This window comes from Salvia miltiorrhiza, chromosome 2 (assembly GCF_028751815.1).
Source record: "Salvia miltiorrhiza cultivar Shanhuang (shh) chromosome 2, IMPLAD_Smil_shh, whole genome shotgun sequence".
NCBI lineage: Eukaryota > Viridiplantae > Streptophyta > Magnoliopsida > Lamiales > Lamiaceae > Salvia > Salvia miltiorrhiza.
In genome coordinates, this window is record NC_080388.1 from 39201274 (window position 1) to 39214351 (window position 13078).

The 13078-nt window shown below is 40.6% G+C and overlaps 1 protein-coding gene across 1 annotated transcript; it reads left to right on the plus strand.

Annotated features, from left to right (window-relative positions):
- Positions 1 to 9270: 9270 nt before the first annotated feature.
- LOC131008429 (uncharacterized) lies at positions 9271 to 10731 on the plus strand. The gene is made up of 2 exons (XM_057935310.1): positions 9271 to 10086; positions 10177 to 10731. Exons 1-2 carry the CDS (start codon positions 9271 to 9273, stop codon positions 10729 to 10731), a joined length of 1371 nt encoding a protein of 456 aa, XP_057791293.1.
- The last annotated feature ends 2347 nt before the right edge of the window (positions 10732 to 13078 follow it).

Here is a 13078-nt window from a genome sequence, read left to right on the forward strand (position 1 = left end):
CAGCTTACCTATCCTTAGTTAAGTCCGGTCGTGACAGAATGGTATCAGAGCAGTTCGTTTGCTCTGAACCCAAGAGTTATCCCAAAATTTATTCTTTACTGAATACTAGTGTTAGAAAGGTCAGTTGACAAAAGCTCAGCACCTCATCACAACATCCTGCTCAACAGAGAAATAGAGGTAAATATTTATTAAATGTTGAGAAAGTTGTATTTTCAAATGTTTGTACAAGTGCTTAAATCTCATGCTATATGATTGAGTAGATTCCTTGATGAACTTAGATGCGTTAGAAATGTTTGATCACTCTTACAAAGAACATAGAAGCAAAACATATACATGAGTTTAGTTATCATTCACTACAGTTGAAGTGAAAAACACAATAGAAGAAAGAAAATCAGGCGTCACTCGAGGATGTATAAAGATAGAGACATGACGGAGCGTGTCACTCATGATGATACGGGCATAGTTCGAATTGTTCAAACATATCAACTATTGCCTTACCCAATAAATTTATTATATAGCTCGTAGTGACAAAAGTGCATTGAATGATTTACTATTTGTGCAATGAGTTGAATCTCTTTCAACCCTTAAAATTTCAATACATATGTAAGTATTGGGATTATGACTGCACGATCTAGGACTTGTGAATTATTAATTATGCATAAGTCAGAGATTAAGACCAATATTACTTATGATATGATCACGACTTGTGTTGTTAATACATGAGAGTAATTAGAAACCTGCTGCTATAATAACTTATTATGAGTTTAATTATAGAACGTCATTCTTTCAAAGATGGCAAGAACACGACGCACCGCTAGAAAGCAAATGACGAGGCGACCAAGTCCTGAAAGTATCCTCAGGGAATACCGAACCTACACACGTTGTTGGAGAGATGACCTAGGAGAGTTCCTCGCCCATTATTATCGACTGTGGAAAGCTGCACATCCCCATGGAGCCACTGGTTATGACGGGATCATGCGCTTGATCTTATTACTTCCACCAGACTGGCAGGGATGGGCTACAGAGCTCGCAGGTGACTACGTATACACTGCAGAAGAGTCGTTTGATCCAGAAGGCGATTTTCCACGGTTCATCGCAGCAATTCACTACACCTATGATGCCTTTGGCAGAGCATTCAGGGGACCATATATGAGGCCAGGAGACCTTGCTCCTGTTGGAGTTCGTCCGGAAGAAAGGACCCCACTTATGCCTACTCAAGCTCCTATAACAGCAGATCCACCCATCCCAGTGCAGAGTGTTTTCCCACAACTGTCTGTTCTCGGTCGTCGATGCCGAAATGACTTCGAAGCCGGGACATCACGTCTAAAAACCTAAAGGAAAGAGACGCCACCACCCCAATCACCAGTCGGTACACCCCCGATACAGGCACCTCCACCAGGGGAAGAGGACCCCATTTACAGTGCGGCCATGAAACAATTAGAAGAAGTCTTGCGTCAAGCACGCGAACTTATTGATAAGGGCAAAGCCCTGGCATGCACTGACAACGATGAAGGTGAGATCTTGCGCCAGGCACTCAAGACTGCTGAAAAGGGGAAAGCTCCAGCCCACGATGACACTGGGGGAAGTAGGAAGAAAACTCCAGGCAAGGCGAGTTGGAAGCCACTACCTGCTCAGCCTCTTTCCCTTAAGAAGGGTGCTACGACCTCCGATGCAGGAACGCCCTGCAAGGATGTGGTGAAAATCCGACTTCTCGGTGGTCGTGTTCAGCTCGGGGCAGAGGGTGAGGAAACAGAGGACTACTACCTGGATATCGACTCCGAAGAGGATCCGGACGAAGACCCAGAAGAGGATCCGGAGGGAGACCCAGAAGAGGATCCGGAGGAAGACCCAGAAGAGGATCCGGAGAAGAGCAAGTCTGCTAGCTCCCATGGATCGATAGTCTAGGGCAGTTGTATTTGCTTGTATGATGTATCTCGAACTCGTGGGTTGTAATATTCATCTATCTAGGAAGTTGTTACTACAGGAACGGTAACTACCTATGGACCGTTCTATAACTCCATATTATTCGAAGAGGCCTCTAGGAGGCAGAATCTTTAAGTACTTATATATATAAATTCACGCCTTCAGTAAATTCGTGTGTTAAGTACTTATTATATTTTGTTGATTTAAAAGTTTTGCATACGATATAGCTAGTACAAGGAATTGAAGAAGCAATGAACGAGTGTTAGAATACATCTACCATGTACTAATAAACATATTATATTGACTTATCAGAATGCCACCAAAGAGAGGACGTCCAAGAGGTGGGAGAAGAATCCCACAAAATGATGAAAGAGGTCCAGAACCAGGGCCAGAACCAGAAATAGCTCCACAACCAATACGGCCAGAACGTAGAATAGAGGAATTGTTTTTACGTCAAAACCCACCTGTATTCAGCGGTACAGGAGATCTAGCTGAGGCTGAAACTTGGGTGCGTGCAATCGAACGCATCTTCAACTTTCTGTGCTGCACCGACCAGGAACGTTTAACCTGTGTATCTTTCCAACTGACGGGATCGGCTGACTTCTGGTGGGAAGCCAGAATGAAGACAATGACAGCTGATCAACTAGAAAACCTCACCTGGGAGCAGTTCAAGATTGGGATATATGATAAATATATACCCAAAAGTTACCGAAAGAAGAAAGAGATGGAATTCTATAACCTGAAACAGGGGAGGATGACGGTTACACAGTATGATAGGATGTTTTGCGACATGTCCAGATATGCCCCAGAACTAGTTGATACAGACGAGAAAATGGCTGAAAAATTTTGTGCCGGTCTGAGGCATGAAATCAGAATGGCTTTGGCTAGTCATGGAGGGTTGTCGTATATTAAATCCCTCAGTAGAGCTCTAGACATTGAGGCAGCAATGCCATGGGAAAGACCAGTGGCAACACCTATGCCACCACCCCCACAAGCCCAATCCCAGAACTACAAAGGGAAACGAAAATGGGAAGGCAATTACAATGGCCAAACTGAGAAGAAACCATGGCAGGGACAACCACCCCAGCAACAGGGCTTTGGAAGGCAAGTTGCTCCTAATCAGGCGGGGAACAACCAACAGAAAACTTCACCCTGCCCAAAGTGCAACAAAAACCATGGTGGAATCTGCAAGGCTGGCAGTGATAGTTGTTACATCTGTAACCAGAAGGGGCATTATGCAAATCGTTGCCCAAATAAGCAACACGGGATGAGCCTAAGGCCAAACCCACCATTCCAAGCCCCACATCTGAGAGCTATCAAAGCGCTACCCCAGCCACGTCATCTGCAATTGCCGCAGCCTCAACAATCACATCAACCACAGCTGCCACAACCACAGCCACGTCAGCAACAACAAAAGATGCAACCGTATCACGCAAGAGCCTATGCTATCAAACAGAACCAGCCCGAGAAAAACTAGGGAAACCTGGCAGGTATGGGCATGCTACTCAACACACCTGTTGTACTTCTGTTTGATACGGGTGCTTCACATTCTTTCATTGCAAGTGCATGTGTGGACACCCTAGGACTCAAAATAGAAAAATCTAATCAGGACATGAGTATCTCTTCACCAATAGGAGGAACAATGACAGTAACGCATGTTTGCTCGAACTTAGAATTGAACATAGGATCACTAGAGGTCATAGCAAACAACGTATATGTTATACCGATGTCGGACGTAGATATAATCCTAGGAATGGATTGGCTAGCTGAAAACTACGCTACAATCTTATGCAAGGAGCGGAAGATCTCTTTCAAATTTCCAGAAAAAAATGCTTGGGAATTTCACGGGATAAGAATGGGTAGGAGAATACCAATTATATCCACCCTACAAGCAAGAAAGATGATGAATAAGAAGGACTCTCACGCATTCCTCGTGTACCTAAACGGGAAAGCTGAGACAAAAAGAGCAATTGAAGATGTGGATATCGTACGAGAATTCCTGTGATGTGTTTCCAGAAGACTTGCCAGGATTGCCACCTAATAGGCAAGTGGAATTTACCATAGACTTAGCACCGGGAGCGGCGCCAGTATCAAAGGCACCGTATAGGATGGCTCCAAAAGAATTGGAGGAACTAAAAATTCAATTGCAGGAACTACTGGACCTAGGTTTCATCAGACCTAGTGTATCCCCATGGGGAGCACCAGTTTTGTTTGTCAAAAAGAAAGATGGCACCTTGAGAATGTGCATTGACTATAGAGAGCTGAACAAGCTAACACTCAAGAACAAATATCCTTTGCCAAGGATAGATGATTTGTTTGACCAACTTAGGGGTGCGAGTGTATTTTCAAAAATCGACTTGAGATCTGGCTATCATCAACTGAAGGTCAGACAAGAAGATATACCCAAAACAGCTTTTCGAACAAGGTATGGCCACTACGAGTTCGTAGTTGTGCCATTCGGGCTAACAAATGCACCAGCTGTATTCATGGATCTCATGAATAGGGTTTTTCACCCCTACTTGGACAAGTTCGTCTTAGTGTTCATAGATGACGTCCTCATCTACTCCAAAAATGAAGAAGAACATAAAGAGCATTTGAGGACCACTCTACAAACGCTAAGGAATGAACGACTCTACGCCAAATTCAGCAAATGCGAGTTTTGGCTGAGAGAAGTCACATTTCTAGGACACATCGTATCATCAGAAGGAATCAAGGTAGATCCTGCTAAAGTGGAAGCAGTACAAGAATGGAAGTCGCCAACAAATCCAAACGAGATCAGGAGTTTCTTAGGATTGGCTGGCTATTATCGAAGGTTTATTGAAGGATTTTCGAAAATAGCAAGGCCAATGACGCAACTGCTCAAGAAGGGGATCAAGTATACTTGGACGGACGAGTGTGAGGAGAGTTTCCAAAAACTCAAGAAGATGCTAACTACTGCGTCGGTTTTAGCAGTCCCCGAACCAGACAAAGAATATGTAATCTACACGGATGCGTCCAAAAATGGACTAGGTTGCGTGTTGATGCAAGATGGCAAGGTAATAGCATATGCATCACGACAACTTAGACCTCATGAGTTGAATTATCCGACTCATGATCTGGAACTAGCTGCAGTAGTACATGCATTAAAAATCTGGAGACATCACCTATATGGAGTTAGGTGTGAGATTTTTACTGATCACAAAAGTCTGAAGTACTTTTTCGAGCAAAAAGATCTAAACATGAGACAAAGGAGATGGCTCGAATTAGTAAAGGACTATGACTGTGGTATTAACTACCACCCAGGCAAGGCTAATGTAGTAGCCGACGCATTAAGCCGAAAAGTCTCGTCAAAATTAGGACATCTTCTCACGAGAGAAGTTGAGCTTATAAAAGAATTTGACAAGATGAAGATAGAAGTGATTAAACCACCTGGAACTATAGCAGGCGTTGTTGAGACAATACCTAGTTTAAGAAAAATGGTGGTAGAAGCACAAAGAAAGGATGAGAAGATGGAAAAATTACGGGAAAAGATAAGATTAGGAGATCTCAAAGATTTCCAAGAAGCATCAGACAATGCCATACTCTTTGAAGGAAGGATATGCATTCCTCAAGATGAAGAACTTAAGAATAAAATCTTGAGCGAAGCCCATGATACCCCTTATACTGCCCACCCGGGAAGTACTAAGATGTATCAAGATTTAAAAGAGAATTTCTGGTGGGAAGGAATGAAACGAGATGTAGCCTCGTTTGTTGAACGATGTCTTGCTTGCCAGCAAGTGAAAGCCTTACACCAAAGGCCTTACGGGGAACTACAACCCTTGGAGATACCAGAATGGAAATGGGATGATATAGCAATGGACTTCGTCACAGGATTGCCAAGATCCAAGCGAGGTAACACGGCTATATGGGTCATTGTGGACAGACTTACGAAGTGTGCGCACTTTATACCAATCCCAATCACCCATGGATCCGACAAGTTAGCTCAACTTTATGTTAGAGAAATTGTACGTTTGCACGGAGTGCCAAAGTCAATTACATCGGACAGAGATTCCAAGTTCACATCCAGATTCTGGATCAGTTTACAAAAAGAACTGGGCACAAGATTGAATTTTAGTACAGCTTTTCACCCACAGACAGATGGTCAGTCTGAAAGAACGATTCAAACATTGGAGGATATGCTGAGGACAGTAGTGCTAGACCAGGGTGAAAACTGGGAGCACATTTTGCCACTCATCGAGTTTGCATATAATAATAGTCACCAAGCGACTATCGCTATGGCACCCTACGAAGCACTGTATGGGAGAAAGTGTAGATCGCCACTTTATTGGGATGAAGTGGGCGAGAGAAAAATCCTAGGGCCAGACACAATAGGTGAAATGATTGAAATCATTCGCCAAATCCGACAGAGGATTAAGGAGGCCCAGGATAGACAAAAGTCATATGCTGATAAACGCCGAACTGACTTACAATTTGAGAATGGAGAAAAAGTCTTTCTGAAAGTTTCTCCATCAAAAGGGATCATTAGGTTCGGAGTTAAAGGAAAACTTAGACCCCGATTTATAGGACCCTATGAGATCCTAGAAAGAATAGGCCCAGTGGCTTACAGGCTGGCATTACCGCCAAGCCTAGGAAATGTCCATAATGTTTTCCACGTATCACAACTTAGGAAGTACGTTTTCGATCCAAAGCACGTGATACACCAAAATGAGATGATCCTTAATCCAGACCTGAGCTATGAAGAAAGACCTGAAGCAATTTTAGATAGAAAGGTGCAACAACTCCGAAATAAATCAATCACCTCAGTGAAGGTTCTTTGGAGGCACCATGGACAAGAAGAAGCTACGTGGGAACTCGAAGACAAGATAAAAGAAAAATATCCAGAGTTGTTTAATGAAGGTATGCAAATTTCGGGGCGAAATTTATTTTAAGGGGGGTAGTATGTGATGTCCCGCTCTTTTAAATACATATTAAATTAAATATGTGCATAATTACTATATTTCTTGTGCATATATAATTATTAATGGAGATAATTTTATCTAGATAATATTATTTCAGCAAAAGTCTGTATAAGAGATACAGAGCTGCGATTTAATATTCAGTCATGAATGAAACCAATAATTAAATTTATTGGTTTAACTATACGTTTGAGACTTTGTTTTACCAGTTTATTGATTTAATCAATATTATTAGAAAATTTAGATTTATAACCGATTTTATAAATCGTGTTATTTAAATCAAATTGCTAGAATTATAACTTGAGATCATATGCATAATAATTTTATTATTTCGCGTTATATGTGTTAAGGTATTAAGTCGCGAATTAATTCCGACTTTCACGTATTAAATCTCAAGATTGAGGGTTTAATTTATACGACGAGTATTAATTAGCGAGAACTGGATAATTACTACAGACGAACTATGAAAAAATTAGAACACGATGTATAGTCACATCAAAATCCTACACTATTCCACCTTTCCCTCCAACTCACCATTACTGCAGAAGATGTTTTTTCTAAAGTGAAGATTTCAGCAAATCTTACATTTTCAATCTAGCCGCAGCAAATCTTACATTTTCAATCTAGCCGCAGCAAATCCTACATTTTCAAAATCAGCCGACGTTCACTCACCTACTCCTACGAAATTTTCCATAGTCATAAATTTCATTGTCGCAGAGACCCATCTATAAATTCATCCAAACACTTCAGCTCTAAAACAAGCAAATTCTTAAACGCAGAGTTTTCTTTTGACAAGATTCGGTGAAGGTATTACTCGCAACTTTCTTCCTTTTCATACATAGCATTATCCAGAAATTCAACAAGAATGAGATCACATATGATTTTGTTTACAGTTTACAGAATTTGTATACACATCAAAGCTTTCACAAGAAATCAGAATTAGAATTTGTATCTCACTAGGAATACAGAAAACCAAGTTTTCATTTCAAAATCAAGTCTTTACAGTTGAGTTTTCTGAAAATTATTCAAATTTACGAACCTATCGTGAGTGATAAAACGAGAGAGAAAGGATGGTGGATTGTCGGAGCTCTGCGACTCACGGCGACGGCGGCTCCGGGAGAGGCGGCTGCCGGGCTCTTGCTGCCAACAGCAGCGGCCGGCGGCGGCGCTCCTCCAGCGAGCCACTGACCACTGGACGAGCCTGTAGCAACTCCAGGCCGCGACTCCGGCGAAGCAGCTGCAGTCGGCGGCGACTCCGGGCAAGCCAACGGCGGCGGGAGCTCCGAGCGAGACGAACGGCTGAAGGCCAGATCCGTCGACCTCAGGCGAAGAAGCAATAACTCCAGGCGGCGGCGGCTTCACTGGCAACTGCCGGCGGAGCAGCGCGGCGGCGCGACGCCGGAATCAAGAACGAGAGCGAGAGAGGGATGAGATGGGTTTATGCGTTTCAGGGATGAAGGAGAAGAGAGAGTTGGAGGGAAGGGAGGAGCAGGACGACGGCGGTTGCGCCGGATCCTTCGCCGGCCGCAGACAGAGGCGGCAAATCTTGAACGAGAGAGAGAGAGGTGTGCGTTTTTTTTGTGTGTGTGCGTGAGTTTGTGAGGAGAAATGAGAGAGAGGCGTGAGGTATGAGAGAGAGAAGAGTTTAATTGCTAATTGGGCCCCCAACTTTGGGCTAGTATTTTTTTTAAAACAAAAACTGATTTGGGCCGAGAAAAAAAAAATGAAATGGGCTCACGTTTTTAATTAGACAAGTTTTAATTGATTAAACTGTTAATCTGAATTATGGTGTTAATTAGAATGGATTAATCCATTAATGAGACTTATTGTCTTTATTATGGATTAATCTAGATGAGAATTATTTATAAATGAAATCATTTTCTTAAATCAAATTTCTTAGCTCATTAACTATTTTCTTAAATGGATTTTATGAATAAATCAAATTAGTACTCCCTCCGTCCACGAAATATCGCCCCATTTACTGTTCGGCACAGGTTTTAAGAAAGCTGATAAAGTGGTTGTGAGTGGGGTAAAAGTTGAATTGTAGGGGTATTGTTAATTACACCCTTACTTTTTGTTAATCTTTGATTATCATTTAGTAGAATTATACCATCAAACTTGAATAGGGAATATACGTAAAAAAGTATTGCCTCATTTATTTTTTTGCAATCTTTTGTAGTTTTGCAATAAATAAACACCTTCTACCATTAAATAACACAACTGTAATTAAAGAGGGAAAAAGTAAAGCAACACTTGAATTTGGTGGGAAAAAGTAACTTTTTCATTCATTTAAGAGGCCAAATTTGGTGGCAAAAAAAGTGGCGGTCAAATTCAACTGTAATAAATACACAACAGATTCCATTTTCTATCCATTACAACCACAACTACAATAAATACACCGAGAAAGGAAAGCATGGCAGTCATAAGAACTAGGCCAAATTTGACTGATGAAGAAAGAAATATTGTTGCACAATGGCTTCTACAACACAGCAGCGATGGAGATCTTTGCTATGGAGCTAAAAAAGAAGCTGCACAAAAATTCCAAGTTGATGCAAAGACCATTTGGCGCATCTGGAATTCAGCAGCTGCACAGCAACTATTGGGAAGACCAATTCACCTAGTATCAATGAAGAAAGGTGTCAAACATAAAGACAAACAGGTACTTGATGTTGAGAAAGTCAGAAATATGTCAGTGTTAGAAAGATCATCCCTCAGAATAATGTCAGGTAAGTTAGGCGTTAGTAAAAGCTTGCTTCATAGGTGGGTGAAGGAAAAGAAGATAAGGCCACACACTAATGCAATAAAACCATTTCTCACCTCCCAAAATATGTTGTTGAGACTTAGATGGAGCCTCAGTCAGCTCATTCCATTGAATGAGGGTGGAAAGTTCAAATTTCAGACCATGTATAACACCATACATGTTGATGAAAAGTGGTTTTACTTAACCAAAACAGCAGACAGATACTACCTATTGCCGAATGAGATTGAGCCACACAGATCATGCAAATCAAAGAGATTTATTGACAAAATAATGTTCTTGTGTGCTATTTCTAGGCCAATTATTGACAGCAATGGAGAAATCATATTTGATGGCAAAATTGGTATATTTCCATTCACAACAGAAGAGGCAGCAACTAGAAACTCAAAAAACAGAGCCAAGGGCACAATTGAAACAAAGGCAATCCATTCTATCACAAAGGCTGTCATGAAGGAATGCTTTATCAATCAGGTAAGTTTATTTGATTTTTTTTCACTATCAGAATAAATGTTTTGTCATCATTCATCATTTAGTGTAGACTTATAACTTACCAAACTGCAGATGATACCAATCATTAAGGCTAAGTGGCCTGCTGGATTAAGCAAGAACATATTTATACAACAGGACAATGCCAAACCACACATCAAGAACAATGACCCAGATTTTATAGCAGCTGCTACATCAGATGGATTTAATATCCAACTGGTATGCCAACCAGCAAACTCTCCTGACACAAATGTGAATGATCTAGGGTTCTTTAGGGCTATACAAACTCTTAAAGATCAGAAGATGGCTCATGGTGTAGAGAGCTTGCTAAAGAATGTTCAAGATGCGTTTGAAGAGTACCCAGCAGCTAAGATAAACAATGTGTTCCTAACTCTGCAGAGCTGCTACCAGGAAATAATGAAAGTGAAGGGCAACAACAACTACAAGATTCCACACATGAATAAAGATGGACTAATTAGGCAAGGATTACTACCAGAATGCCTTGAAGTGGATGAGCAGCTTGTAAATGAGTGCATTGATTACCTAAGTTTGCAGGGAAGTGAAGAAGTTACAAGCTACAACATTGATCATATACTGCAAGGAATCCAACACATTCAACTGAGGGACTAACTTCTCTTTAATTCTATTTTGTCTAAGGGTTTACAGAGCCAAACAAGGTTAGGTAAGTTTCTGTGTTGTTTGGGATGTAAATCAACCTTATTGTTGATACCAATCACTAAAGTCTTAGCATATTTCAATCATTTGTGCATCATTGACTGTTTTATAGGCCAATTAATTACTGTGTCATCATCCTATTTCAACCTCCAAAACTAGGAAACTTACTCCCTAGTGGTGGCATAAATAAGATAGATTCAACCATGACATCACCAACCCAAATAACACCAACCTCGAACAGAAAAGATAAGATTCAAGTGCAGTATCAAATTGCAAATCACAAATCAGCCTTATTGTTGTTTGGAACTAAAGTCTCAGCATATTTCAATCAATTTTGCATCATTGACTGTTTTCTAGGCCAATTAATTACAGTTTCATCATCCTCATTCAACCTCCAAAACTAGGAAACTAAGTCCCTAGTGGTGGCATAAATAAGATAGATTCAACCATGGCATCAACAGCCCAAATAACACCAACCTCGAACAGAAAAGATAAGATTCAAGTGCAGTATCAAATTGCAAATCACAAATCAGCCTTATTGTTGTTTGGAACTAAAGTCTCAGCATCGTATTCAAATCAGATTATTAGATTTCAAGCAATGGCATCACCAGCCCACATATCACAACCCTCAACCAAGAAAAGAAAGATTCAAATGCAGTATCATATTCAAATCAGATTATCATGCAATGGCACCACCAGCCCACATAAAAACACTTTTTACCAGAAATTAGAAGTGTCAACACACTAGGAAAAAACAACCCTAGCATGCGCAGATACCAACACCTTCAACGGTGATTCAAGCACCATTGTTCCAGAAATTGAATCTAGCTTTGCATTCAGGGCAGTAATAATCACTTGTTCCCAGACCTAGAACATAAATCAAAAAAGTGTACTCAGGAGCCGGTGCAAGACCTAGAAAATGATTGTTAACAATAAAATTGCATTGCTACAAGCTAACAACAAAATCTCAAGCTACTGTGTAAAATCAAAACATTACCTTTGATAGATCTGCAAACTCCCTTGATAGAGTCCCAGAGAGAGAGATTTTCAGAGGAAGTCGGAGAATAAGAATATGTCATCGACGGAAATCACAAGGGCGGACTGTATGCTCCCTTCATCGATCGCCGACTGCTCAAAGATCGGCGTTCAGACCGCCGATTGCGAGAGAGAGTTGGAGATATAGATTTTTAGAGATCAACCTTCAGAGATATTGATTTTCAGAGATCGGCTCAAAGATCGACGTTCAGAGATTTAGATTTTCAGAGGGAGTCGGAGATTATGCCTCCTCCATCGACGGGAATACAGAGAGGCGGAGTTGTCTAGGGCTGAGGGAGAGACAGAGAGTATGAAAAAGAGTTGTGTTTTCTTATTTATGTTTTCTTTAATTTTGATAAATTGATGAATAGTGTAATTAGTGCTGGATTAGTGGGAATATATATAAGGCTTAATTGTGTGGGTAATTGAAATGGGTGGGGCCATCAATGGCAATTGATTGTAAATAATTGAAAGATAAAAGGGTGTAATGGTACAAAAAGCAGAGTAGGGCATTACTTCGTGGACAAGGAAAAATGGGTAAGTAGGGCAATATTTCGTGGACGGAGGGAGTATTTATTTGGATTGAATATATTGAGTTATTAATTTAATTTATTAACTTAGCTTTTGGAGTTAATTGGATTAACTCTAAATTATCTACGAAGGTATTAAATATCCTAAGTTGGTATGATTAATGAGAATTTTAAATCCAGCTCATTAATCAAAGTCTTTAACTTAGTTTCATTATTTAATCTTCTGGATTATTAATAAAACTACTTTGGTTAGTACCTTAGAATAATAAGTTCTCCATTAATAAGGACTTCATAGTAAAAATGCATTCTCATTAATTGAAGATTCCTGAATGTCTTACCTTGAATTCTCATAATAAAAGGTCAAGCGTGGGAGTCAGTGCTATCGAAAGAATCACTGCCTTAGTAGCGAAACACTGCAACCAGGTAGGCATTACTTTCATATATATCAAATGAGTTTAAATGTTACGTTCAAGCAAGTTATTTCATGACAAAATCTTTGAATTGATGTTATTTCAAGTATTGTCTTGCCATAAAATGTTTCAATTTCAGTATGATATCTATCTGATATGGCTTTGCCAATTATCATATAACCGAATTCGAGTCTTGAGCAGTTGATAGCTATCCTGCCTTGGCTAGTGTACACCAGTGACCGTGAGTCATCTAGCGGGTTGGCCGGTCAAGTGACCGTGAGAGGTGGCCACCTCTCCGGCACAGAGTTTCAGATATGATAGATTACA

What these genes read in the sequence shown, in the direction of transcription:
- LOC131008429 (XM_057935310.1), top strand. Translation starts at nt 9,271, where the DNA reads ATGGCAGTCATAAGAACTAGGCCAAATTTGACTGATGAAGAAAGAAAT. An exon ending in AGGAATGCTTTATCAATCAG is followed by an intron (nt 10,087 to 10,176) that starts GTAAGTTTATTT and finishes ACCAAACTGCAG; the next exon opens with ATGATACCAATCATTAAGGC.